Source organism: Urocitellus parryii, chromosome 10 (genome assembly GCF_045843805.1).
Source record: "Urocitellus parryii isolate mUroPar1 chromosome 10, mUroPar1.hap1, whole genome shotgun sequence".
Classification (NCBI taxonomy): Eukaryota; Metazoa; Chordata; class Mammalia; order Rodentia; family Sciuridae; genus Urocitellus; species Urocitellus parryii.
In genome coordinates this window covers 59,290,307-59,316,654 of record NC_135540.1, presented here as the reverse complement: position 1 = coordinate 59,316,654, position 26,348 = coordinate 59,290,307, and the positions used below count along the sequence as shown (strand labels likewise).

The window sequence follows — 26,348 nt, the reverse complement described above, 5'->3', positions numbered from 1 at the left end:
GCCTACCTGAGTAGCTGCTCAGCATGAACTCTCAAATGCCTTTGAGTTAGAGCACTTTTGCAAAATGTTGTTGTCCAAATCTAAGTGCTTATGGCAGATGGCTGGAATATTTCCCTTGCAATAAATTAGCTCCCCGCACAGGTCTGTTTCTGCTGACGACCTTAAAAAGCAGCAGAATGGCCCTATAGTCAGGCAGACAGTGATGGGTTTTGTGGAAGGTAGACTCATATTTTTAAACATATTTTAAAATGTGATAGAGTCATATTACTGTGAGGTATAGAGGGGTGTAGGTAGAATGTTGTGTTTGGACTCTGAATACTAAAGAGAGAGAATGGTATGATTGATGAGTAATTAGGAGAAGGAGGACTGGCATCAGGGCATTTCATGGTTTTTCTTTGCCTGCTTGTCTGAAGGTCATTTCCAGCCTCCCCTGACCTCCTCCTTTATCTCCTTGTTTTCCTAGTTTCCTTCCTATTTTCTTCCTGCATTCCTCCTATCTGCCTCATGGGTAGGAGAGGTAGGGATAGTGGTGAAGAAAACACACTTGCTGTATGACATAGTTCAACTTATTTAGTCTCTGCATTGCAGCTTCCTCTGATGAACGGAATAATATTTTCCCATAGGATTGCTAAGATTTATTTTAAGACATGTGTTAGTTACCATTACTATTATTACTACAAAGTATTTCTTTAGAAATGAAGATTCTAGATAACTGACATTTCGCCTTAGTATAGATTTGAAAAACAAATTTTATTGGATGACTTAACATTGCCAGTATGATAATCAGCTGAATATTATGATGCTCTTAGCTGAGCTGATTAACTAAAAACCAAATTCACATTCCCTCCCCATTATCCTCTCTCTCTCTCTCTCTCTCTCTCTCTCTCTCTCTCTCTCTCTCTCACACACACACACACACACACACACACTTTTTTAAATGATTTATTTATTTCTTTTATTCTGTGAAAGATATTATTGTGGACAAATTTTACAGCTTTTGAATAAAATTCCATTCACTCAAAGAATCTAAATAATTTTATTCTTCTATTTAAAACATTTTTTCACAATGTATGACTTTTATTGATATTGAAGAATATTAGGTCCTTTAAAAGAAATATTTTTTAAAAAAACCTTGATATCTTTGCCCTAGGGATTGTTCCCTGGGTGCATAGCAGAATCCATGACACATGTACATATGGAGCTACCGTGAGGTGACCTGAGCCCTGAGCCTGAATAGATCTGTGGTGAGCACAGATGCTGCATTTTTTATAACCTTTGATATATCATCAGTGCTTAGACCGACTGTCTTACCTTAGTAAGCACACCATGTTCAATTTTAATATTACTTTGGCAAATTTGAATTCACTTGATTTCTCGGTTTTCTGTTCAAATACATTTCTATAATGTAGCTTCTGTATCTAATCTTTTTAAACAGTGAAGTATCATTTCATAATAGTATTTCATATCTGTGAAATGTGTGATCACTTACGGGATGGAATATCTTGACTGGAAATAGGTAGCTCAAAGATTTCAACCCCAGTTTAGCTGTGGCCACACCTTTTGTTTTGCCCTTTTCTATTCTTACCTTTTTCTTCACAGTTTTCTGCAATCAGTGGGCCTCTTTGTGACAAGCTCTAGTTAAAGTACATATTTGCAGCCAATTCCCATTTTCTTTAGGGACTATGTGCTTCTCTAAATTGTGTGCCTAAAAATGTGCTGGGGATCACATATACTTATTATGGTATTTTAATTAGATTTTCTAATATCACATGTTTGGGGAAAATGGCTACTTTCTTGTTCACTGCTATCAGTTTGGAATTACTGTTTTATCATTTTATTATATGCCTTCTCAGGTGACATAAAAATTATATTACATTAATTTTATTTATGAGATACCCTTGCTCATCACTGTTGTAGTCACCACCAAAGTAATGTGTATATTATTTGATTGTTTTTAGGTTGTGGCTTATCCTCAGGGAAACTCTTTTTCAACCATCAGTCAGTACTTGCTGTTGCCAATTAGTCCTTCTTTTTAAGAGTAGACTTTGAGTTGTATAGTAAGAAATGGCACAATTCAGATAACAAAAACAATCCACTTACCAGAGTGGCAGCCAGTCTTCTATGTGAATTAATCTGTGAGCATTCATCATAGCAGGTTCTTTGTCATTCTGGCAGTTGACACAGAGCAAAGTGAAGCACGGCATCAATAAAGGGACTAAAAGAAGTCTGTACATTATTTTTATTAGAAATACGCAATTACCTGCACACAGGAAATCTCAAATGCCACCATTACCTTGCTTTTGTGATCTCACACAGAGTATGATCTGACCTATACTTGGTCTTTGAAAGCAGCTAGTCCATTACTGGAAAGTAAAGAATAGGCATTAATGTAGCAAGAACCTTGTTCCACAATTAACAATAGTAAATTGATGTTGATGGCTTTCTTGTATATATAGTGCCCTCCACAATTCCATTGTGTGGTGAACAAATATTTATAGATGTCACTGGTTTTTAATAGAGCTCCTTGTACAATCTAGCTTAAAAAGGGAGAAAAGATGGAAGGCAGGCAGGAAAGCAAGCGGGAAGGAGAGCAGGCAGGAAGGTGAGAAGGAAGGAAGACAGGAAGGCTGTTCAGCCCACACACAGGCCCCTCCCTCACACCACACATGTTCCCTTACCACCTCTCTATCTTATTTAGCTATCACTCTGAGTAGTTATGAGTGATAATAAATTAGCAACTGTGAATTTGGAATTTTATGGAAAATGTTTTTTCTTTTATGTTATAATGAATTTAGGTTCAGCAGTTGCATGATTTCTGAGGCTAGCCTTTTCATACTTCAACTGGAATAAGTCAACATTGAGTACTCCATAGGGAGGAATGAAGGAATTTTGGTTTGTGTAGAAGGGGAAAGGGGAGGGGTACGGTTGTGGGGATGGAAAGGACAGTAGAAAGAGACAGATGTTAGTACAGTAAAAACATGTATGATTACACAAGTGGAGTGACTCTGAACCATGTACAGCCAGAGGAAGGAGAAGTTGTGCTCCGTTTGTGTACTATATGTCAAAAGGCATTGTACTGTAACATTAATTAATTAATTTTAAAAAATATTGTATACTTTTATCATTTGGAAATCTCAAACCCACTGGGCAATTTGTTGCCTCTTTGAGTTCTGTGATTTCCTTACACTGGGTCATCACAGGTTTGCCTCAAATTTTTAGAAAGGTTTTCTGCCTTCATTCTTCATCACTTGTATCTTCAACAGTCTTCAACTCCTGGGGCCTTACTCCCAAACATAATCTTTACCAATATCCTCCTTTGCTGAACTTATTATTGTCTTAAATCTCTCTAGATCTAGAATGTGTAGTCTCCCTAACTTGGTATTTTTTCAAACTGTGAACCACAGATCGCATTCTCCAAAGTGACCTGAAGCGCTTATTGAAAGTTCAGCTTCTCCAGATGCGGTGGTGCACACGTGTAATCCCAGAGGCTCTGGAGACTGAGGCAGGAGGATCATAGGTTCAAAGTCAGCCTCAGCAAAAGCGAGGCACTAAGCAATTCAGTAAAACCCTGTCTCTAAATCAAATATAAAATAGGGCTGGGGATGTGGCTCAGTGGTTGAGAGCCCCTGAGTTCAATTCCCAGTACTGGGATCTACCCCAAAACTATTGAATAAATTTCTCTTGGATCATATGATCCAGCCGGTACACTGCTAGGTACATATTCAAATAATTTAAAGCAGAATTTTAAAGAAATATTTGCACACCTGTGTTCCTAATAGCACTGTTCACAATAACCAGTGGGTAGAAGCAAGCAAATGTCCATCAATAGATGAATGGAATAAAGAAAATATGGTATATACAGACAGTAGAATATTTTCAGTCTTAAAAATAAAGGAAATTTTATCACATATACAACAAGGATGAATTCCCAGGACATCATACTAAACAAAATAGGCCAATAGTAAGAAAGCAAATACTATATGATACCATTTATACAACATATCTGAAATAGTCAAGTTCATAGAAACAGGAAGTAGAAAGGACTGTGGGGAAGGGGAATTCATATTTAGTGGATAGAGGGTTTCAGTGTTGCAAGAAAAAAGTAAGTTCTGGAGATCTGCTTCAACACACTGTGAATGTTCTTAACCCTCCTGAACTATACACTTAAAAAGTATACATATATCTTACATATAATTTAATGCTTTATGTTTAAATTTAGTGTTATGTCAGTTTTGTTGTGTTTTGTTTTTTTACAGTAGAAAGCCAAAAATGATTCTCTGGATTGAGGTTCAGAAATTTTCATTTTAACAAGTTTTGCGATGTATACCAACATTGAACAGCACTACCCCAGCTAGTTGCAACTTCCTTTAGGGAAGCAGATTTTGAGGCTCACAATATGGCAGAAGTTGCAAACAGGTGGTACCGTAGTCAGGTTAGGCTGCTCTAATGAAGTAGCATAGACTGGGAGGCTTATCAACAACTAGTTCCAGTTGCTGGAAATCTAAGATAAGGGTGCCCAAATGGTGGGATCTGGTTCTGGTAAGGGCCTTTTATGAGGTTACAAATGGCCACCATCTGACTGTGTCCTCATGTGGCAATAAGAGGGATAGCTGACTCTCTGACCACTTCTTATAAGGTCACTAACCCCATTCATGAGGATTATGACCCTCATGGCCCAATTGCCTCCAAACACCATTCCGCCAATTACCATCATGTTGGAATTAGGCGTAACTGTATGAATTTTGAGGGTACACAAACATTTAGTCCGATGCAGGTGATCCACAGATTTCATGGCCAGATATTTGAACCTGTTATTTTGGCATTCATATTATCAGAAGATTTCTCTAAAAATAATCACTTTCTGACTTTTATAAAATAAGCAAAAGAACAGATAACATGATGTTTTTATTAGTATATAGTAGCTTTACCTGTCAGACAAATGGACATACCTCTTGCCCTGGTTCCCTCCCCATCGCATGCACAATACAGGTCAGGCGTTTAACTCAACCTCATACCAGAAGGCCTGGCAGTTTGCCACTCTTACACCATGATGTACGTACTTCCAGCATCTGAAAAATGGCTTCCTGTGCTGCTGGCCATGGTATTCTAGCCCCTTGCTCCACCCGTCATTGGTCTTTAGGTGATAGAATGCTGGTTGAGCACTTTCCTTATTTGGATTGTATGGTGATTTTTTTCCTTATCATATTGCAAGATAAGAAACAGCCACACTTGTCACTTATATAGTTAATTGTGAATCTCCAAACTCCACATGCATTTTACATGTTGACTCCCAAGGGTAAGTAGATATCTTGATTAGGTTATTATATTAACTTTCCACTAACGATGAGTTTTTCAACATTTCTTCTTTGTCTCTTCTTTCTTAAGAACACCCTTTAAAACGCTCAGTGATTAGTGTGATCATAGGTTTAACTGTTTTTCTAACATTAGCTTTTATTAAAATCAGGTTTGAATGTCCTTGATACTGTAGTCTTTCTGCCTAATCAGTAATCAGTACTTCTCCAAACTCTTATTAATCAAACACCTCTAATATCTCCCAAGCACAAATTTATACAGAAAGTAATAAAAACTAGTTTTTAAATATTATGTGGAACCAGCTGTGTCAAAAGTAGTTTTTAAACTATTTGTTGTGGAAAATTTGCAATACACAGAAGGAAAGAAAAGTATAATGAACTGATGCCTGATTTTGTTTCATCTAAACCCCCACTTATTCATCCATCTCATGATGGCTTCATTGAAATCCAAAGGTCATATCAATACATACATTTTTAAAATGAGTCTTTTAAAATTATGACAATAATACTAATTATTAAATTAAATTTTATTTATCTATTTTTGATGGTGCTGGGGATTGAAACAAGGGCCTCACGCATATTAGGCAAGTACTGTATCACCAAACTGCATCCTCAGCTCCACTAATTTTTTTAAAAAAATTAATAATAACTGCTTAACATCATCAGATATTTTACAGTTTTTTCTGTTTGCCCTCTTGTGCCACAATTTTGTTGCTGGTGTGGTCTCCAGTCTCCTAGATCTCTTTTAACTTACAGATTCCATTCCTCTCTCTTGCCACTCTTCTCATTTCTCAATTATTTGTTGAAGAAGCCTATAGTCCCCACAGCACATGAAGTTCCCAACTTTGATCTCTACATGCTATTTACCACTGAAAGGAACTGTAACGTCTTGTAGTAGTGGCTGATTCCAAGTGTGGATCATAAAGAGTATAGAATGGCACAGGAGTATCCTGTTATACCAGAAGCAAAGGAAACCATTAAAAGCCACTAGGTTTGTATTAACAGAACCCAGAAGGTTACCTGAGGAAGCTTCAACTGATCAGAGACAGGACAAGGAAGACGACTAAGCAAAAGAAGCGAAGCGTCACTCATGGAACCACATCAAAAAGTTTAGATCCATGAGTTTATAATGATAACCACAATTCAAGAGGAGTCCTGATCTGTGGGGGATATTAGGGAGTCAGTGAATTATTTTGAAAACTGGTTAATACATGGGAAAATAAATAAATCTCTATCCTTTCCTACATGAACTGCACCTCAGCTTAAACAAGCAGTTGATCAGGTCTTGTTTTGTTTACTTTAAAGAAGCTAGGACAGAATTAGAAATGTCATAATTTTGCAACCACTAATGAAATATGTAGGCAGTGATTATCAGAAGCAGCTAAGATTATGAGAAACACCCAGTATTTGAGGGGGTCATTTCACCCCCTGATATGTTTTTGTAAGACAAAAACAAAAATTGTACTGCCCTAGTTACATAGGAAGAGGAAAAAAAGCTATATTGTTTTTTTTTGTTTTGTTTTGTTTTTTATCTTTTTTTTTTATTCTAACAAGGGAGAAAGAGGTTAAATATAAAAGTTATAGAAAAAGATAAATTGGAATTTTACTGTCAAGGCAAGGACTCCCGAAAACAACAAACACTTTTAAATAACCACTTGTTAAAATACATAGCAAATAGGAAAATGTGGTTTCAGGAAACTTTTAAGGCAGAACCAAATGGACCCCTTCACTAGTAACTTGATGCTTCTCAGATGACACAAAATGTCAAATTTAGTCCCCACTCATGTATGTAAAGTGGCTCAGGGAATTTTTAGGCCATTAACTGGCTTAAGTAATAAAGTTTCTGAAACTCTCAGCCTCATTTTTTCATGAAATGAAAATGAACATTGTATGAAAATAAATATAGTATGAAATGAATATAGTAACAATGTCTACTATAAGGCACTGTACAAGGATTAAATGAGGTAATGCATTAAAACATATCTACTCAGAAAAGGTTACCTGCAATAAACATATTAATAACGCATTATCATTATGCTACAATTCTCATAGTTAATCTGAAACTTCAAAAAACAGAACTACAAGAGAGCATAATTCTGGCCTAGGATTCTAGTCTAATAAGCAAGTAGATAGAAGCTTAGGGAACAGAGTTTTTTTGAAAGAGGCATTAAAAATTTCACCTCAGCCTATTCAATAGTGCCTTTGCTTTTTTTTTTTTTTTTCTGTTTTAGTCTTCTGTCCAAAAAAAGTGATTTTTAATTCTAATGCTTATACTATTATTTTATTTATGGTACATTTTGCATAGAAACTCATCATTCAAATAATTAAATTGTGGATATCTTTGTATGCATTGGCTGCTCTTCTCAGGGCATGGGCCCTCTGTGAGCTTCCCCTTCCCAGGGAAATCTACATCAACTATCAACTGCAGTCAGTTTAGAAGAACGAGCTGCCTGAGTTCAGAATGCAGAAATGTCTCAGCTGTGAAGTCTGTTTAATAATTTTATAACAACCTAACTCTTCTGATTATTAGGAAAATGTCCAGATTCAACACAAACAATTGTCATTGAAAAACAAATTTTCTTCTTCACCCCTGAACTGTAGGTGAGACTAAAACTACCCAGGTTTAGCTTCTTTTCTACTCACCCTTTGGGAATATAAACACAGACAGTCATCATCATCATCATGGTAGTCATTGTCATTTGATTATATCTATTACATCTGAAAATAAAAAGTATATGAAAATAAATATAAATGGATACATACTAAGTCTATAATGTAGTAAAGATGGAAAAATTAGTTTTAGGTTATAAAGATGAGGTAGCAATATATCTTGATTTTCTTCACTGTGCTTTTTTAAAAAAACAACTCCTCTATTTAAAAGCCTAAATACTTTTTTAAAAACATTTAAGAATATTGTATAAAATGTTTGACTCTGTGTTAGTCAACTTTTCATCACTATAAGAAAATGCCTGAGATAAGTTATAGAGAGAAGTTTTATTTTGCTCCGATTTCAGAGGTTTCAGACCAGGATCAATTGGCTCTGTTGCTTTTGGTCTGATGACATGGCAGTACATTATGGTGGGAACACAAGACAGAGCAAAACCACTTACCCCATGGACAGGGAGCAAAAGAGGAAGAGGATGGGGCAAGGTCCTACAATAGCCTTTAAGGGCATGCCCCCAGTTACCTAAAGACACCCCATTATCCTTACTTCTCAAATATTCTACCACTTCCTAATAGCGCCTCACTAGGGACCAAATTCTTAATACATGATTCTTTGGGGGACATTCAAAATCCAAACTATAGCATTCTGTTAATGATTCATGTGACTTTGCTTTGAACTACACCTTCCTGAAATAGGCTGTAAAAGTCAAAGGCAATTCAACTATAGCTTCAAGCCATTTTAGCTGTAATAGTATTCTTTGTTTAATAAAGATATCCATACTGATAAATGGAGATGATGCTAGGTCTCCCTAGCAAAGACAAGGTATAGAAGCCATAAGCCACCTCTCCTAAGGGAACAACAAAGTTCCAGGGTGTCCAGGTAGAGAGTCGCCAGTCCTACTGTCCTCTTTCAGGTTTTCCAGGCTTACGGAAACAGCATACAGGAGAGGTCAGAGGAATGGCAGAACTTCCTCCAGGATAATGAGCTAGAAAAGAAACCAAAGACCTGAATGAAGCAGGTCAATAAAGTATTTGAAAAGTAGCACGAGGAACATTTGATGATCAAGAGGACTACAGTGTCAAAACAGGAGACATCTAGACTACAGATAGGTTTTTTTTTTTCAAAAAGCTATGAATATATAATTTTAACTTCAAAAGTTAAAAAGTTAAATCATATATTGATTAAATTACTTTGTAAATATAGTTAGCCTACTGTATGAGGTTTCCACATCTGTGCATTCAACTAACCATGGATCAAAAATACTTGAAAAAAAAAATTGCATCTGTACTGAGCATGCAGACTCTTTTTCTTTTCCTTAGTTCCTAAACAGCATAATATAACACTTATGTACCTAGCTTTTGTATTATATTGGGTATTATTAGTAATATGGAGATGACTTAAAGTATATAGGAAGATCTGTCTAGTTAATATGCAAATACTACACAATTTTGTATAAGGGACTTGTGCATTCATAGATTTTGGTATCCCTGTGTATGGTTCTAGAACAAATCCCATTAAGAAACCAAAGGAAGTGACTTTATTACACATTTATGAAAATATATCAAATCATATTACAATTATATGTTTATTTAAATTTAATGTGCAATTTCATCCATCTCTTCCCTTTTACATATATAGATAGATAGATAGATAGATAGATAGATAGATAGATATATTCCTCTGCAGCAATGCTCATCTGGATGTTTAATTGAAAACTGTTTTTGAAGACAGAGATTACTGAAGAGAAAAGGGCTTTATCTTTTTATGTTACCCTTACTCCTAGGGACACTGGCATTTAGAGCCTGAGTTTATTATCAGGATGCCATCAGTCAAATGTCCTAAATACTAGCAAAATAAGTATGAGAAAATAAAAACACATTGTTTTTAACCTTCAGCCTACTCAGAATCTACATAGATAAGAATTTGAGGAAGCCAAAGAATGTGTCACCCAAAATGACAAGAGATTTTTTTTTTAATCTTTAGACTTTAGTGAGGTAGACTGACAAGGTGAGAGTTCTCCAGTATAGGGGGGTAGTGCACTTAGCCCCCATGTGGTGCTTCAGAATAGATCAGAATGTGTCTCAGAAGTTTTCCAACAGTGCAGTTCTCTCTGTTCTGATGGGTGCAGCTTAATATCATTGAGGATCAGCCACATTTGATGTATTGTTGTCTGTATGACTTACATTATGTCAATATGTTCATTTCCCTAGGTGTCATTCTCTATATCCTACTGGTGGGGTATCCACCGTTCTGGGATGAAGACCAACACAGACTCTACCAACAGATCAAGGCTGGAGCTTATGATGTATGTAATAAGTATTCATGCCGCCTTCGAGGAGTGTTTGTTTTGGTTTATTGACTCAGAGTCATATTTTCTCATTGTTCATTTAACCACAATTTTCAGCGGTTTCCCTCATTTTCTTCTCCCTTAGGAAAGGGAAGATAAAGAGAAAGAACTGTAGCAAATGTATACATTTGGTATTTCCTTTTAATTCACTATCTCCTAAAATGTAAAGAAGTTTGAAGTCTCTGAAGAAAGACTTGTCAAAATGTTCAGATTTTAGTGCATAAGAATTAAAAAAGAAAATGCCTGTTTCAGAACTGATTACTACCTTTTTAGTTGAATTTTAACCCCAAATGCCTATCACATGGTTTTAAATTGTGTATCAGTAATACTTTGCAATGATTCATGTACCAAATAGAATATCATTTTACTATATCATTTTTTGGTCTGGTTTACCTTAATGAGTTTATATGTAAGCTTTTATTTGAACAATGGGTTTCATAATTGAAAAAAATACTGGATAATCACAGTATCATAATTCTAATACATTTAATTTATAATTAAAATGGTTGAAAGTATATACACACATATTCATGAATTAGGTTTAGTATCTAAAGAGGAAGGATTTGTTTATCTACTTTCTGTTGATAACTTAGCTTTGAATTCCCTGATGTAATTTCCTCTCTTGAAAAATGTAGTCATGTGTTACTTAATGATGGAGATAGTGTCTGAGAAATGCATTGTTATATGATTTCATCATTGTACAAACATCAGGGTATATTTGCACAAACCTAGATAGTGTAGATCAGTCACTTGGTGTGGCCTCTTAATGCAACAGATGGAGTAAACATGTGATCTGTGATGTCATTACACATGTGATGCTGGAGTAACATGGTGTGCTATTTTATAGTCAATTGTTTTTTCAGAAACGAAAGAATTATACTCTATAAACAACAATAAATACATGGTAAGGTAAATACATAAGCATATCGAGTAATGTAGTTGTTTATTATCAAGTATTATGGACTGTACACAATTGTATGTATTATACTTGTGTGACTGGCAGCACAGTAGATATAATTACACTTGTGTCACCACAAACCCATGAGTAAAGCATTGTGCCATGACATTGTGATAGCTATGACATTGTTAGACAATGGAAAATTTTAGCTCCATTATAACTTATGATACCACTGTCACATATTTGTTCCATCATTAACCAACACATCCCAATACCAAGCAGTATTGGGTCCATGTTATATGCACAAGTTAAAAGTTCAGTGTGGAAGTGATATGAAAATTTTTATTATATTTTGTCCAGTCTCAACCTGTTCAATGTATTTCTGGGAAAATGTTCTATTTACATGGATATCAGTGTATCCGCTATCAAAAATTTAAAATGTCTATTCTTTTTATTTTGAAGCCTTCCTTTCTAGACAGACTAATAATTGGACCAAATCATCATTGCATGCTACAGCTAGCACAATCACTATCTTTACAGACTAGAACTAGGCCCCTCAGATGCACTGCTTGGTGAACACAGAGGAGTGCCTTTGTGGAAACTAGAAACATGAGGAAAGGACCCACCTTTCTTTAGGCAGAACTGACCCCTCATTTGCGGTCAGGAAACCTGCCAACATTGAGACACAGCTAGGAGTGTTTTCCCAACAGTTCCTAAGAGCAAGTTTATATAACTGCTCAAGATAAGCTTATGGAATTTAAAAATTACATTGTTAAACTGGCAAAAATTGTAGGTAATAACAAAGCAATCACATTTCTCTCATCTTTCATTTGGCTATTGGATCACAAACTGCTAATTCTGTAACTACTGAAAGTGTAAATTCCAAGACACAGTGATCATGGTTTTTTTCACAATTGTCTATAAAAGCGAAATGTCTATAAATAGAAATTATCTATAAAATCTAACAGGCCTGTAATACCAATGACGTGGGAGGCTGAGGCAGAAGGATCACAAGTTCAAGGCTGGTTTCAGCAACTTAGCAAGATCCTCAGAAACTTAGGAAGAACTTGTCTCAAAATTTAAAAAATAAATAAAATTTAAAAATAAATAAAAAATTAAAGGGCTTTGGATGTAGCTCATGGTAAAGTGCCCCTGGATTCAATCCACAGTACCAAAAAAAAAAAAAAAGAAAAAAAGAGAGAAAATTCATGAACTATAAAAATTTAGCGACAGATGTGCTGAAAATTTCTCTTAACCCATGAAGGATATTGTATCTATTAATTAAGCTAATTATATGAAAATAAAATTAAATGATTGCCAAAAAAAATTTAGTGTAAAGAAAATTGGATCCTTAGCTTTATTATATAGTTATTAACTTAATGATGGAATACTAATGGAAGTTATTGAGAGTTGGGTACTGTCATGCACTTGGGTGAAATGTATAGTTAGATTAAACTTCTTGAGATGTTTACCTGAAATCCTGATGATGTTTTCGTAGTCTCAGATTTCTTTTCACCATAGCACTTCAAGCAGCCATGATTTTTAGGTCAGTGTTGGCCCAGGAATTGAAGCTGTTTTATTATCTTTGCTCTTACTGTTTGTGAGATGTGAAAGTATATAATATCTCATATTGAGCTGTGGAATGTAGGATAGCATGATGACATTAGCACATGTGACAACCTCACATTTTTTACTTACTTTTGCAAATAATTATGAGAAAGATTGCATACAATTTAATTTTCAGATAAAACAAAGATATTTTGAGAGGAATAGAAAATTCTTAGGTTGTTTTACTAAATTTTACAATGTATTCACTATGTGTAATATGCAATTTAGTATATGTGTATGTCCCTTATCTATTTAGCATATATAGATTTATATATGGAGTATATCTAGATCAGTTCATCTATTTTGGATATAATTTAACTTATACAAAAAAGTAAATTTATAAAGAAATTTACTACTTATGAAATTGTTAATATATTTATCTCTTCCTCATTTGACTGAATGCATCTGTTTTTTAAAAACTCTCGATAAATTTATGTCTTTGAAGTTTCCATCACCAGAATGGGACACAGTGACTCCTGAAGCCAAAGACCTCATCAATAAAATGCTTACCATCAACCCTGCCAAACGCATCACAGCCTCAGAAGCACTGAAACATCCATGGATCTGTGTAAGTAACAATTCTCCAAAAACCTTAGGAGAATGAAAAAATGAAACTCTCCATTAATATATTTTTCATGAATTTTAAAATAATTTTGCAGAAAAAAAATGAAAGTCAGAATGAATGGACTTAAAATAAATTTTATAATTGTAACAAATCTGCTTTGCACAGATTTCTAAGTAAATATTGTCTATAGTAACACAAGGAACAGACCATTTGCCATAATAGTTATCAACAAGACTGATGAATACAGGTTGATAAGATAATCAAGAGTTAATGCATCCCAGAAAAAGAAAATAGAGTTCAATTATTTATCATTAGCAGCTTTAGAAACAAATCTGAGATTTGAAAACTAAGAGTGGGTTTTAGTAACATTAAAACATGGCCATAATGGTCCGAATGTACTTTAGAAATACGAAGAAAAAAAATAACACAGAAGTACTAAGAAAAAACAGTGGAAAACTTGGGGTACTCTAAAAGCTTAAGTAAATTTCTAGAATGAGTATCAAACATTAGGGCAATAAATATGGTACCAAGTAAAGGAAAAGCAGTCCAATAGAAATGTGACTGAAGATTTACTGAATTTAAGATAATGTGGGAAACCAGTGATATTCATTTATAAACATATAAACTTTCTATACATAAATGTTTCAGCTTAGTTGCTAATAGTCTTGAAAAAAATTATTCTCTTTTTTTTAGTTAACTTTGGCAATTGAAATTAATCATGAGTGCAAGCACTATTAATAAAGATTTAATGAAGTTGAAGATACTATTATGCTTAGTATGTTTTAAATATCCTCAATGAAGTTATTTTTCTCCTCTTTCAGCAACGTTCCACTGTGGCTTCCATGATGCACAGACAGGAGACTGTGGACTGCTTGAAGAAATTCAATGCTAGACGAAAACTAAAGGTATGAAATTTCATGTTTTTGCGAGAGTGGAAAATGAACTATTGTAGGGGGGAAATAACTTTTAGCAAAAACTTTTACATGTAGATCTCAATACTCATATTGTTATGTTTCTTGGTTGTGGGAAAATGGAATATGCACCATAATCAGGCAAAAAGAAAATCTAGGATCAGTGTGGTGCCACATATAGTAGTTTCTACCTTCAGGGGAAAACAGCAGTGTGATTCATAATCCATCTGGCCCACACATTGAGGTGATCCCAGCATCACAAAAGGCACAGGTCTAGGACTCTTCTGGAAACAAACAAACAAAAAAAAAACAATAAAAAAATTTCCTAACTGAAAATGAGAACAGGAGAAGATTTGTTGCCCTAGACTATTTATTAGGTAAAAGATTTACAACTTGATTTTTTTTTTCTTATTTCTCTGACAGGGTGCCATTTTGACAACTATGTTGGCTACGAGAAATTTTTCAGGTACATGCGTTCAAAACTGTTCTCCCTATTGTCTGCTGTCCTCTGTAGTGGTCCTTTTTATTTTTTTGTAATTCAAAATCTAATTATTAGAAAAATTCTATTGTTTGGGTATGGCAAATGTGTGGCATAGATTCCTTCCACACCTGTGACTGCCACTGGTACTCCTCCAAGGTATTGTCTGCTGCAGAAACTCTTGGGACTGCAAGCCCTCACAAGAGAATCCAGAGAATTCTAGGCAATAGTCAGTGCTGCTACGGACTAGACACCCTTCTCTCAAATAGTGGAGTGCACACAAATATTGGAGATATGTACTTCCTCATTTTGTAGTTTTCCATATCAACCCTAGAATGTATTAATTGTTATTTCATAAAATAATAACTGAATAAGTTTTTTGTCTCATTCTTATAGGAAATTCCATTAAGCAATATTTCTAAAAGAAGACCATTATTTTGGAACTAATTTCTCTTAGGCCTAAGTTCTTTCCAAAGTACAGTAGTATATTGGAATGCAATAAAACTAATTACAACTGCCCAAGGTATCTAACTCCAGAACTTAAAGAGAACCAGCCACACCGACATATCGTAGGATAACAAATTCTCCTCAGAATGGTAAAAATAAGTGTGTTGAGCAGAGTCTAAAAGAAGCCAAAGAGATGAATTGTTATTAAATGACTCCAAAAGGGAGAGAAAAGGATAAATTATTTTCAGAAATTTCAGAGTTTCCTTCTCGGATAGATTGTCCAAAAGCTCCAGGTTTCTAAAATTTATATTTTGAATAATCAGTCTTACATATGGGGAGATATAGAAGCAGCAATGAAGCTACAATGGATAAGCTTACAATTTTGACATTTAGACTTAGAATAATTATCAAAACTTACTGCCAAAATATTACCACCTTAGTTTTCATAATAATGATACACAGCATCAATCTATCCAGCTATTTCAGTTCTTTATTTTGCTGAGCCTGGATGTAATAGTGACATCAGGTGAACCCATTGTATTATTATCAACTATTCTTCAATGATTTCCACAGCTATATTAGTTAAATGGTGACTTCTGCATGTTTGCCATCTGGTTAGAGGTAATATAATACATAGGCTGTTAACCAACAGCAGTAATAATAGTACAGTCAGCAGTGCTATGAACTGAGGGACTCTGTTGGTCATTTGTATGTATGTTGTTTGGTGTAATAAAATCTTGCTTGTTGTCAAGTTACTTGTTTTGTAAACAATTGAATAATGTGGTTGACATTTATATGAGTGAGTTCAATGCCATCTCATTATTAGGTAATAGACACTATATTGAGATAAATTAATATTTACTGTGGCCCAATAATTCATGAATCATTGAAAGGTAGGATGGCTTATATCATATATATATTGTTAATAGCAAACTAACTTTAAAAATATCTCCAGAATTAAATTATGTATTTCGTGAAAATGTTAAACACACTCAGTCATCAATTGGGCCTTTATTAAAGAATGTTTGTACCCATTTATATAAACTTTTTGTTTAACTCATATTTTCCTTTCCATCATCCTGTAAGCTAAAAATTCATGACTAATATATGGATTTTATATCATTTCTGAATGTCTTAGCATGAAAAGTAAATCTTTTTTATCCATCACTTCAAAATCAACAGAATAACATTAGACTCAGTTACATCTTATACTTGATATTGCATTTTAGTTTGGAGTATGTTATTCATTCTATTTCATTGCCAAACATGCTCTTTAAATAATCTGTCCATGAGTATATGGTTATAAAGTTGTTTTTATTTTTTCTTTTCTCCCTGTATGTGGAATGTATTTCTTGTGAGGTAAGGTGATTAGTAACCAAAAGGAACTTCTCTGCATCTCCTAGGCCAAATCGCTGCTTACCCTGGATCATTGTCTTCTTTTTGCTTGCTATTGCAATTCCAGTTATTCTGAGTTTGCTTTCTAACCTATTAACTGCCACAGGATTTACTTAATATTATTGCTTTTTAGCTCCAAGCAAACAGTATTATTGCTAAGGCAACAATTTCTTTACAACCTCAAGTGATAATAAATTAACAGCCTTGTTGCTAAAGACTAAATAAAATTAATACTTTTCTATCTTTTAAATATATTTAAAATTATAACAAAGTCATCATCAATATAACGTCCCAAATACAAGAAATATCAGGAAATGAAGTTTATTTAGCTAAGTACTTTCAATTCAGTTGCCAAATTCTATTTTGATGCACTTAAATATTTATTACATACAATTAACATAAAATGGAAGTACACACTTTGTTCTACATATTCATGAATGTTCTACACATGATGTACTAATTGTCATTGACAGTTATGTTATCTGTTCACTCTGTGTGTACCCATTCATAAATATATTTTTGAAAGGATGACTCTTCTACCTTTTAATATACTCAAGAAGTCCTATAACAAAAAGAATGATGAAGGCTTCCCCCCAGGAAAAATGAGAAATGAATTTTATAGAAGACATTATGCTTTAGGATTTTTCTGATTTAGTTAAAGACTTTATTTTCTTTTATACCTTATCTCAAATTGTATGGTTTTAAATTTTCAATTTTACTAAAGTCTTTTGTTTAGTAAGTCTTTATATTCTAATTCTGAAGTATAAAAGAATATATAATGCCATTTTTTAAAGATCATGTGCTAAGCTTTTAAAAAATTTGCTCTAGGTCAATAATATGCCATTTTGTTATAAGTGCAGTCATTAATATTTTTTACAAAAGCTAAAATTCTCTGATTTCAAAAAATATAAAGATGTTATTTCGCCAGAGCAAATTTTTACAAATGAGTTTTCAACCTCTAGAAAGAGGAGCTTCAATGGCAGAACTGACATGGCCACCATACTTGTGGTGTGAATGAACATGTAATACAATCTGTCAGCTGATGTCTCAAGATTGAAACTAACTTTCTGGATTACAAAAGGATAGTCCAGTTAAAGTTCCAGTATCCTTTTCGCAACCAACAGTAAAGTCCAATAACACAACTGGCAAAGTTTCAATTTCTTTCAATGAACTACATAAGAACTTAGTTCTAAATTTGTTGTGGCAAAACCAGAAAAGTGATACTGTATTTCAATGTCCTGTAAGCTCGCGCTCATCAGTGTGACCTTGATAACTTGGCATATGTTGGCCATAACTCAGCAAAGGTGGTAGAAGGAAACAATAACCTGCCTGTCTTGTTTTGATGGACAATTCACTAAACTGATTTTGCTCTCACTTTGCAGCAGCCAAGAGTTTGTTGAAGAAACCAGATGGAGTAAAGGTAAGTTAAATGGGTTATCTTCAACCATTTTTGACTTTCAGATGCTGGATAATTTTAAATATAAGCCCCAAGTCATTGCAGTTTTTGTTTTTTATTGTTCTTGATAATAAGATGCAAAATGAAATATTAAAAAAATTAATAAACAAAGACAACTAATACATATACTAAGTTGTGTATTTTTTATTTGTTTATATATTAAATAATCACCAAAAAGTAGTATTCATCTATAGAGTTACCATAGAAACTGAATGTCTAAATCCTCTCTGATTTACTACAGTCCCAAATACCATGGTGACCTGAAAATCCGTGAAAATTAAATACTTTTACAAATAATTATGATGTATGCTAAAGATTGTTGAAGTGTATAACCTAAAATAAACAGTAGGTCTGGAAAATGCAACGTCAAATGACCACATTTCTCTACTCGAGTGGTTTTTCTAAGGTCTTAATTGTTCCTGTGTTTTTATCATAAGGTTTAGAGACATATTCAAGATTCATATACTGAACAAATATTAGAAAAATCTTTCAAGGAAGATAACAACAGGATATTTTGACTTCTCGGATTTCTAATCAAAATGATGCAACTTATTTTCTACTGATTGTATTTTGTTTTAGGGAGTTTTCTTTTGATGGAATGTAATTTTATATTTGCATAATAATGTTTGTTATCTTTCCATAGTATGATCTAAATGTTTCATTTTTTTAATCCTTCTCTCTCTCTTCCAATGGCAGATTCATACATTCCTCATCAATGCTTCAACATTGTTGGGAATTAATTAATATTCTCATATTTGAACTTGACTCAAAGTCAGGTGGTCAGTTCACATTGAAAATAGAAAGTAGAAATCATTTGTCAGTTCTTCTGTTCATACCCAGTCGTTTCTTCACCACCTGTCTGTGTGCACTTTGAGAATTTCCTGAGTCATGCACTTGTGATTCTCATTAGGATGGCATTTCCGATCACCAGTTGCTTCCCTCAACTTATAATTGTATCTTCTTTTTACTTATTTTATTCAGTCTAGATTTTGGCAAAGACTGTTGATTTCTGCTTTTTCCCTGATGTTACATTGTTAGAAATATGGTATTTTAAAATAATCAAATGTCTTCTTTTGAATTTTTCTGTAGCACTCAGTGATGGAGAATTCACAGTTCCTATTAAGATGTTTATTTCCACTATTATCCTTTTATAGAAAGAAACATTTTCAGAACTTTTTTTTCTTCTAGCCCACTTATAGCTCCTCTTTGAAAACTAAATTATTCTGTACTACCTGCTTTGGCACTTTAAATTCAACGGGTCATACTTTTTTCTTTTCCTTTCTCTTTGACTGGTCAATTCAGAAAAGGAAGTCGAGTTCGAGTGTTCAGATGATGGTGAGGATCTCTATCTGCCAGATTTCTCCTGTGAAAATTCACACTTAGGAATAAAACAGTCTTATTTAATATAAGTTAGTGTAAGTGGAGGAAGTATAGAATCATCACGGGTCAGTGTTAATCAACTGTCAAAACATGGTACCCACTTTCACATTATATTGTTTTTCCTCTGAAGTTAATATTTTAAATAGGTAAGAAGTTAAATCCTCATCCATATGCTGTTAATGAATTTGACCTTATGCAAGGACAAAGTCATTTTCTCTTTGAAAATAAAAGGACCATGACATAATTAATGAATGTTTACCGACAAGTAAAGAAATGCTATGGAGTTATCTTTCAAATAAAGATCATGGTTGCTAAAATAAGAATTATTCTTTCTATAATACATTCGCTGTTCAGTTTATAAATAATGTGAAAGTGATCTTACAGTGTATCCATCATAACTAAGCACCTTTAAAAGAAATATGCATTAATCTCAACATTTAATAAATTCAATGTCTGAGAAAGAGGAATATATTACCCATGCTTCAAAAGGGTAATTCAGTGCATCATTTAAATATTTGATTCAGTTTGGTTTTTTTTAAAGAAAAATATTCTGCTTCCATACCTAAACATAGATGCATTCACTTTTATGTTTAAAAGACAGTTAACAAAAGACACTTGTATCTTTTAAAAGACAGTAACTTAACACAGCTACATTTCTCTTGTATGTTTAAAAGACAGTTGTGCTTGAACCCGTACTTGCTATTTGACTCTTTGAAAGGAGGTTCTTCTATCGTTTTACTTAGAAATTTACTATTTTCAAATTAACTAATTTTACTAACACCTTCAGCATATTCCTACAATAAAAAATTCATTAAGCTAATCTTTTCATTAACAAAATGTTTCCAACTGCACATTTAAATATGATTGAAAGTGGTAGTTGAGACTTATATCTATGTACCTCATGTTTGCCATGCCTGGTGATACAGGATGGTTTATCCACACAGAACAACCCTCATTTGGGAGAGATGATGGTGTGTGTGTGCTGTGTATCTATAGGTGAATGTGTATGGGAGGATGGTAGGCATGTTTGCACTTATACAGATAAACTCATGTGCATAAGTATGCATGTGGGACATTTTCACTAAAATAAAGCATTTCAAAGCAAGCAATTACATCCTGGGGTGGGAAGAGAATCTCAATCTTATCTCAAAACAGAAATAAAAATATCTCAGAATATTTCTCTTTTATTTGCATCCCCCGATATGAACTAAATACAGAATGTTAAATACATGTAGTGCTTTAATCATACATATCCCTTATCATTTGACAAGAATCCAGCTGTTTTGCCAAGTGCTCTTCCTTCATAAGAAGTATTTGTGTGTGCATCCCTCCCTTATCTCATGTATTTTCTACTAACAGAAGTACATTTTGATCCCTCTTTAATAGATACCACTACCTCTTATCTCTTTTTGGCTCTTATCCAAATTTTTGCATTAAATTTTGTGTAGTTTGATTTAAAGAAAAATTTTTCTAAAACTATCTGAACAGTATAGATTTATATAGTTTAATATTTAATGAGTTTTCCAGTAAAGTTTAAAAGTTATCTGTTTTTCTGCATGTCACAGAGCACAGTATTACAAATTATCTAAATAATACTACTGATACCAGTAACCACACAAATACAAATAAACAGAAAAGCAAAACATCTCATACATAAGTTATTTTTTTATATTCTATCTTCCTCTCAGTGCTAGTTTCAATATGATGTATGGGCATAAATTATTAGATATTCTAGAAATCCTGAGCAATTACCCATGTAAACGCTTATAAATACTCATCTGGTATTTGTTTATTTTATGTAGCATGTGTTCCTTCTTGAGTCCTTAAGTACATTTACATTTGTATTAAAATTATGGGTTTTCTTTTTTAATAAAATAATATATTGAAATACCTAGATTACATAGTATAATTAATGTTTATATTTGCTTGATAAACATAATGCAATATATCATGCATGAGTTTAAAACAATGTTAGTTTTTTTTTTTTAGTCTGATTCTTTAGTGCCCAAAATCACTTTGTAGTTTCAAGTTGCTTCTAGTCCACAAAGAGTCTTCTCTGTGGGCCATTACAATATTTATTTACCTTCCGATTTTCTTTCTCAACATGGAGCCCACAGTGGTACAGATATCTTCTTTAAGGGTAAACCCAATTATTAATGCAAGCGAACTGTATTACTAAATGTGTTCTTTTAGGATAGCAGTAACACTTTGAAAGAAAATATGGTGTTTTCCTCTTAAGCAATTGTGAAAAATAAGGTCCTTTTATCTTCCGTATAAAGACTTTGACTTCCCCTCTAAATAACAGAAGATGTATTTTTAAAGGAGACCCAGACTTAACATTTTTAAAAAACATTTTAACACCTGCCTTTGTCAGAAAATCCAGGTTTTTAGTTGGATGGTAGTGAATGAAGGCTCCCCAGAGAAAGATGGTTTATGTATGACTTCAGGCTCAAGAATAAAATGGGGGGGGGAAAAAAGGACTGTAACAGTGAACAATTGGAAGCTTGGAAACAGAATCCAACCTGAAGAGTATGAAAACGGTCATATTCATTTCATACTCTCCACTTGATCTGAGCTCCACTGAAGCGGCTCCTTGTCTGTTTGCCAAGGGGGCACAGCCAAAGCTGCCACATCTGTTTTCTCACCCACCATCACAGACAAGGTCGTCACCTGTGCATGACCTTCGGAGACTAGAGTGATCATCATCCCTGTCAGTTGTCACAGTGTCTTTCACGTTCATCTTCAGTGGCTCTTTATTTTCATGTCTATACCTCCACGTAGACATGCCGCGGAGAGAGACTTTGGCTACCGAGGGGTTTAAGGCGTCTCTGTTTCTATTTTCTGCATACCCACAGATAAACAACAAAGCCAACGTGGTAACCAGCCCCAAAGAAAATATTCCCACCCCGGCGCTGGTATACCTGGACTCTTTGTAACCCTTCTTAACTTCGTCACTGTTTTTTGTTGTTTCTCTCATTTGCTTCACTATGTAGATACATATGTATATATAAATATTTTATTTTGTTGGGTTTTTTTCTTTTTTGCTTTTTAAGATATGGAAAATGTTCATCTCTTTTTCTTTTCTTTTCATGTTAAGAGAGTTGTCAAGCAGTATGTTTCTAACATGAAATTATCTCATTTCATTGTTGAACATTGTGCTGGTCTCTGTGGTTGAAATTTTTGCATGCTGCCTTAGAAATACAGTAGAATGCGCTTTGGTTTCTCTTAGCTCTTCTGATGATGATAACAGCTCTGACATCACGCAAATGACCATCTCTTCGTTTCATGACGTGTAAATGTCGGCATCCAGGAGAGCTAACGGGATTATTGCTAGACCACATAAAAGCCGACCTTATTCAGAGTTTTATTTCCCTCTCATTCAAAGACAACATGGCTTTGTAAGACCTCATTTTATGAGATCAAGAGGCACTGGATAATTTAAAGCTTTTTGTTTGTTGTGTTTTAAATTAAATTTTCACTGTTTCACTTTTATCCAAACAATGAGTTTGCATAGCATAGAACCTTGCATTATCAATGCAGACAAGTTTCTTCCGTTTTGGTGAAATCCAAAACATCCAAATCATCAATTAAACTAACTCAGTTGAACACTTTGAGATGATGTTGTATTAAAATTCAAAATTCGAATACTGGCATTCTGTGTTCTAAGCTATATAATATTTACCTCAAACTGTTCTCATATTTTGATTTATGATTTTGAGAAATGTTTCTGATTTATTTTTTTACTGTCCCCATACTGTTATTGTAAATGAATAATAATTTTTAAAAAATAGGAGGTTATTCACTTGGGTCAACCAGTAAACTCAATTTTAAATGTAAAGAAAGAAAACATCAAAGTAGAAGATTATTAGGGCCAGAGGTAGCTCAGTGGCTGATCATGTGCTTAGCATGCAAGAAGCCCTGGTTTTGATCCTTGGTGTCCCCCAACACACACACACACACACACACACACACACACACACACACACAAACAAAGATAGCAGGTTATCTACTAGTGAAAAACACTGTCCATCACAGCTGCAGCCAGGGAAAGCATGAAGGGAGCAGTAGATATGTTCTCTAAGTGTGCAGGATTAACTATCACGGGAAAGTGCCTGTAGTGGGTTGGGGTAAGTCCCACTTGCCAAGGCATCAAATAATAAAAGTGCCAAGCAGGCCACTGGTGCACAAACCCCGAATCTTTTCTTGCATCAACTGTTTGCATATTAATTTCCACTTGAGGTTTTTTATATTTATAGTAATAGGAAAAAACAGTATTTTATTCATGGAAAAAACATGACTTTACATCCAATTATTTTGTGTAAAAAGTCCATAAAGCAGAAATTTTCTTTTAGATATGAATGCATACAGGGTTTAACAAGGACATGTTTCCAACTATAGTTATTATATGATTAGTTCTAGAACCCATTAAAAGATCCTTTTAAATGATTGTTAGAATCTCTCATGGACTTTTGAAATGTATGCTTTAAGATGGTCTTTTTTTATTTTTTAAAATGTGGTCCGATGTTTCTAGATTTTTTTCCAAGGGTATTCAGCTATATGCTAATTATAATGAAGATAACATAATTAATTCTCCAAGCAATACAGCTGAAAAAATAACTTCACAAAGAATATGAAATCTTCCGAAAGAGATCTGCCTTCAGTCACTTTGGCCCATTTTCTATGTGACAACAGTAATGGGCGCATTAAAGAAACGAAGGTTCTCTCTGGCATAGGACTTGGTGAAACAGTGAGTGCCTCTTCAGGTCTCCAAATTTCAAAGCCCTGTGTGTATACTGATCAGGAATAAGGTCTTTGCATGCTGCTTCTGGGTAGGGCAGAGTCTTATCTCATGGCTCACCAGGGAGATCTTTCATCAGAGATCTTGTCTGCTGCGACATCTGACAGCAGTTAACATTGCTTTAGCTCTTGTCACTCTTTAGTTTTGTCAGTTGGCTCTTTCTGCTCTGTCCCTCAGACTAGTAAGAATGTACTTACCAATGCGAACTGTTTCTTTCTCTATTTTGTTCTCACTCAGGAGCCCCAAACTACTGTAATCCACAACCCTGATGGAAACAAGGTATTCAGAAAGAATCAACCACATCTTGCTTTCACAAGATTACACATCTCATCAAATTCTCAATACAAAATTCATTTATGATCTAAAAACGAAAAAGAAAATCTTTGTTCTTTGTTTACTGCACTTTGTTTTTGGCCTAATGATTCTAAAACTGTACACCAGACTTCTTTCAAATAAAAATGAATGACAGCTTGAAAGAGAAATGAATGATATCTTTGTAAGAAAATAAAGTCAGGCTATACATTTATGATGTCATTCTGTCATGATGACTGTGTATCTTAAGCAATTCTACGTGGTCTTTTTCGTTTTTCCATGCCTGTTTGTGCATTGTACTGTAGATGTATACTGCATGAAATTTTAGAATTTCTTGCTATCATTCCATTGTCTTCAAAAATATCAACTTGAGTTTGTAGGTATTTGTTTAAATTTAGTGTTGTTTCTGAGTTTTATTCTCTTCTGTTGTCATAGTATTTTGTTTTTGTTTTTGTTTGTTTTCAATTCCCTGTTGTTGACGATGTTGTTGTTGTTTGGCATGAATTTGAGGAGAATTGGGAGTTTCGTTTCTTGTGAAATATGTTTATCATTGAGTTATATGCATTTCAATAACAGATAGTTAATTATTTATGCTGAATGAAGACTAATATGCTCTACCTATTGTAAATTATTTGTACAGCATGTTAATTAAATAACAGCACTTGCATACATATCTAAGGGTGAAGGGAGACATTTTCTGAATGTATTTTATGTTTCCCGTTTATTGCTTTTTAGACATTATTTTATCTCTAAGGGGAAGAAAAATACCATCATTAGACTTTTATCAAATAATAATATAATCATGGGTCTTACTTCTCCTTACCCTCATCAACAATGGGTGGGCTTAGAAAATATATTTCCTCTCTGGTTTAACATTCCACTGGTCAATACTGAATCATTAAAGTAAAAAAACATTAAGTGTTATGTTTTTAAATATGAGATGCATTTTACAGTTAAAGACTTAAGGTAGTGAGGACCATCACACATGAGAATGATTTTTTCAATAGCATTAGCAAATGAAAGACCAAGCATAACAGCTGGAGTGGACACTTTCATAGTTCTAGCTATATCATTTGTAAGAGTTGTTGCATGGTATTCCTTGCTTACATAAATTAGTCTACTGTTATGATGCATGGGTTTATCTTCCATGTTTAAATCTGAACGCTATGTCACCTTAAGAAACGCATGAAGACTTTTTTTTTTTGGTTTGGTGTGTGTGGAGACTCTGGGTACATTTTTACATACTTATCCCTTTGATTCAAATATTGTGTATTATATTTATATAAATTGATCACTTTTTAAAATATTGAATCTATAAAAAAACACTGACTGGTATTTCATCACTTTTCAAAATCTGTTTTATGTCACCGAGCATATAACTGTTGATTGAAAGTTTGCTTACAATTTTTTTCAGTAGCCTTGACTTATTCCAAATAGAAAATTGTATCTTTCTGATGCATATTGCAAAATTTTTTTCCTAGAAAATATTTTTATTAGTACACTTTCACTGAAAATATTCATCAAACCATTTTAAGAAACATACCTCAATATATGGCAATTACAGTGTACTTTTAAGTGTGCTAACTTGTCTTCAACTTAATTTGTAATTTCACAAATAAAGAACTTTGTCTTTTCATTGTGGAAGTGGGTTTCTTATCAATGACAATCAGTTTCTAATTTAGGCAAGATAGGAAAAAAATCTAAAAGTAAATTATTAAGTATAATTCCATTGTGCTGGCCCAACATGAAAAGTCTTCTTCAAATTGTTTTCAGCCT

The 26,348-nt window shown here is 33.8% G+C and overlaps 1 protein-coding gene across 8 annotated transcripts in view; it reads left to right on the top strand.

The window, feature by feature from the left end:
• Positions 1-26,348, top strand: part of Camk2d (calcium/calmodulin dependent protein kinase II delta) — a 301,476-nt gene that overhangs the window by 238,024 nt on the left and 37,104 nt on the right. For 2 of the 8 annotated variants that reach the window (XM_077803188.1, XM_077803186.1), the window contains exons 9-16: positions 10,188-10,282; positions 13,276-13,398; positions 14,217-14,300; positions 14,730-14,772; positions 18,009-18,046; positions 19,385-19,417; positions 22,318-22,377; positions 24,498-24,539. In XM_077803188.1, the coding sequence (XP_077659314.1) occupies positions 10,188-10,282; positions 13,276-13,398; positions 14,217-14,300; positions 14,730-14,772; positions 18,009-18,046; positions 19,385-19,417; positions 22,318-22,377; positions 24,498-24,539 (518 nt within the window). The remainder of the gene's footprint in view (positions 1-10,187; positions 10,283-13,275; positions 13,399-14,216; positions 14,301-14,729; positions 14,773-18,008; positions 18,047-19,384; positions 19,418-22,317; positions 22,378-24,497; positions 24,540-26,348) is intronic. The other 6 variants (XM_077803187.1, XM_077803190.1, XM_026389681.2 and 3 more) reach the window with 6 other exon arrangements.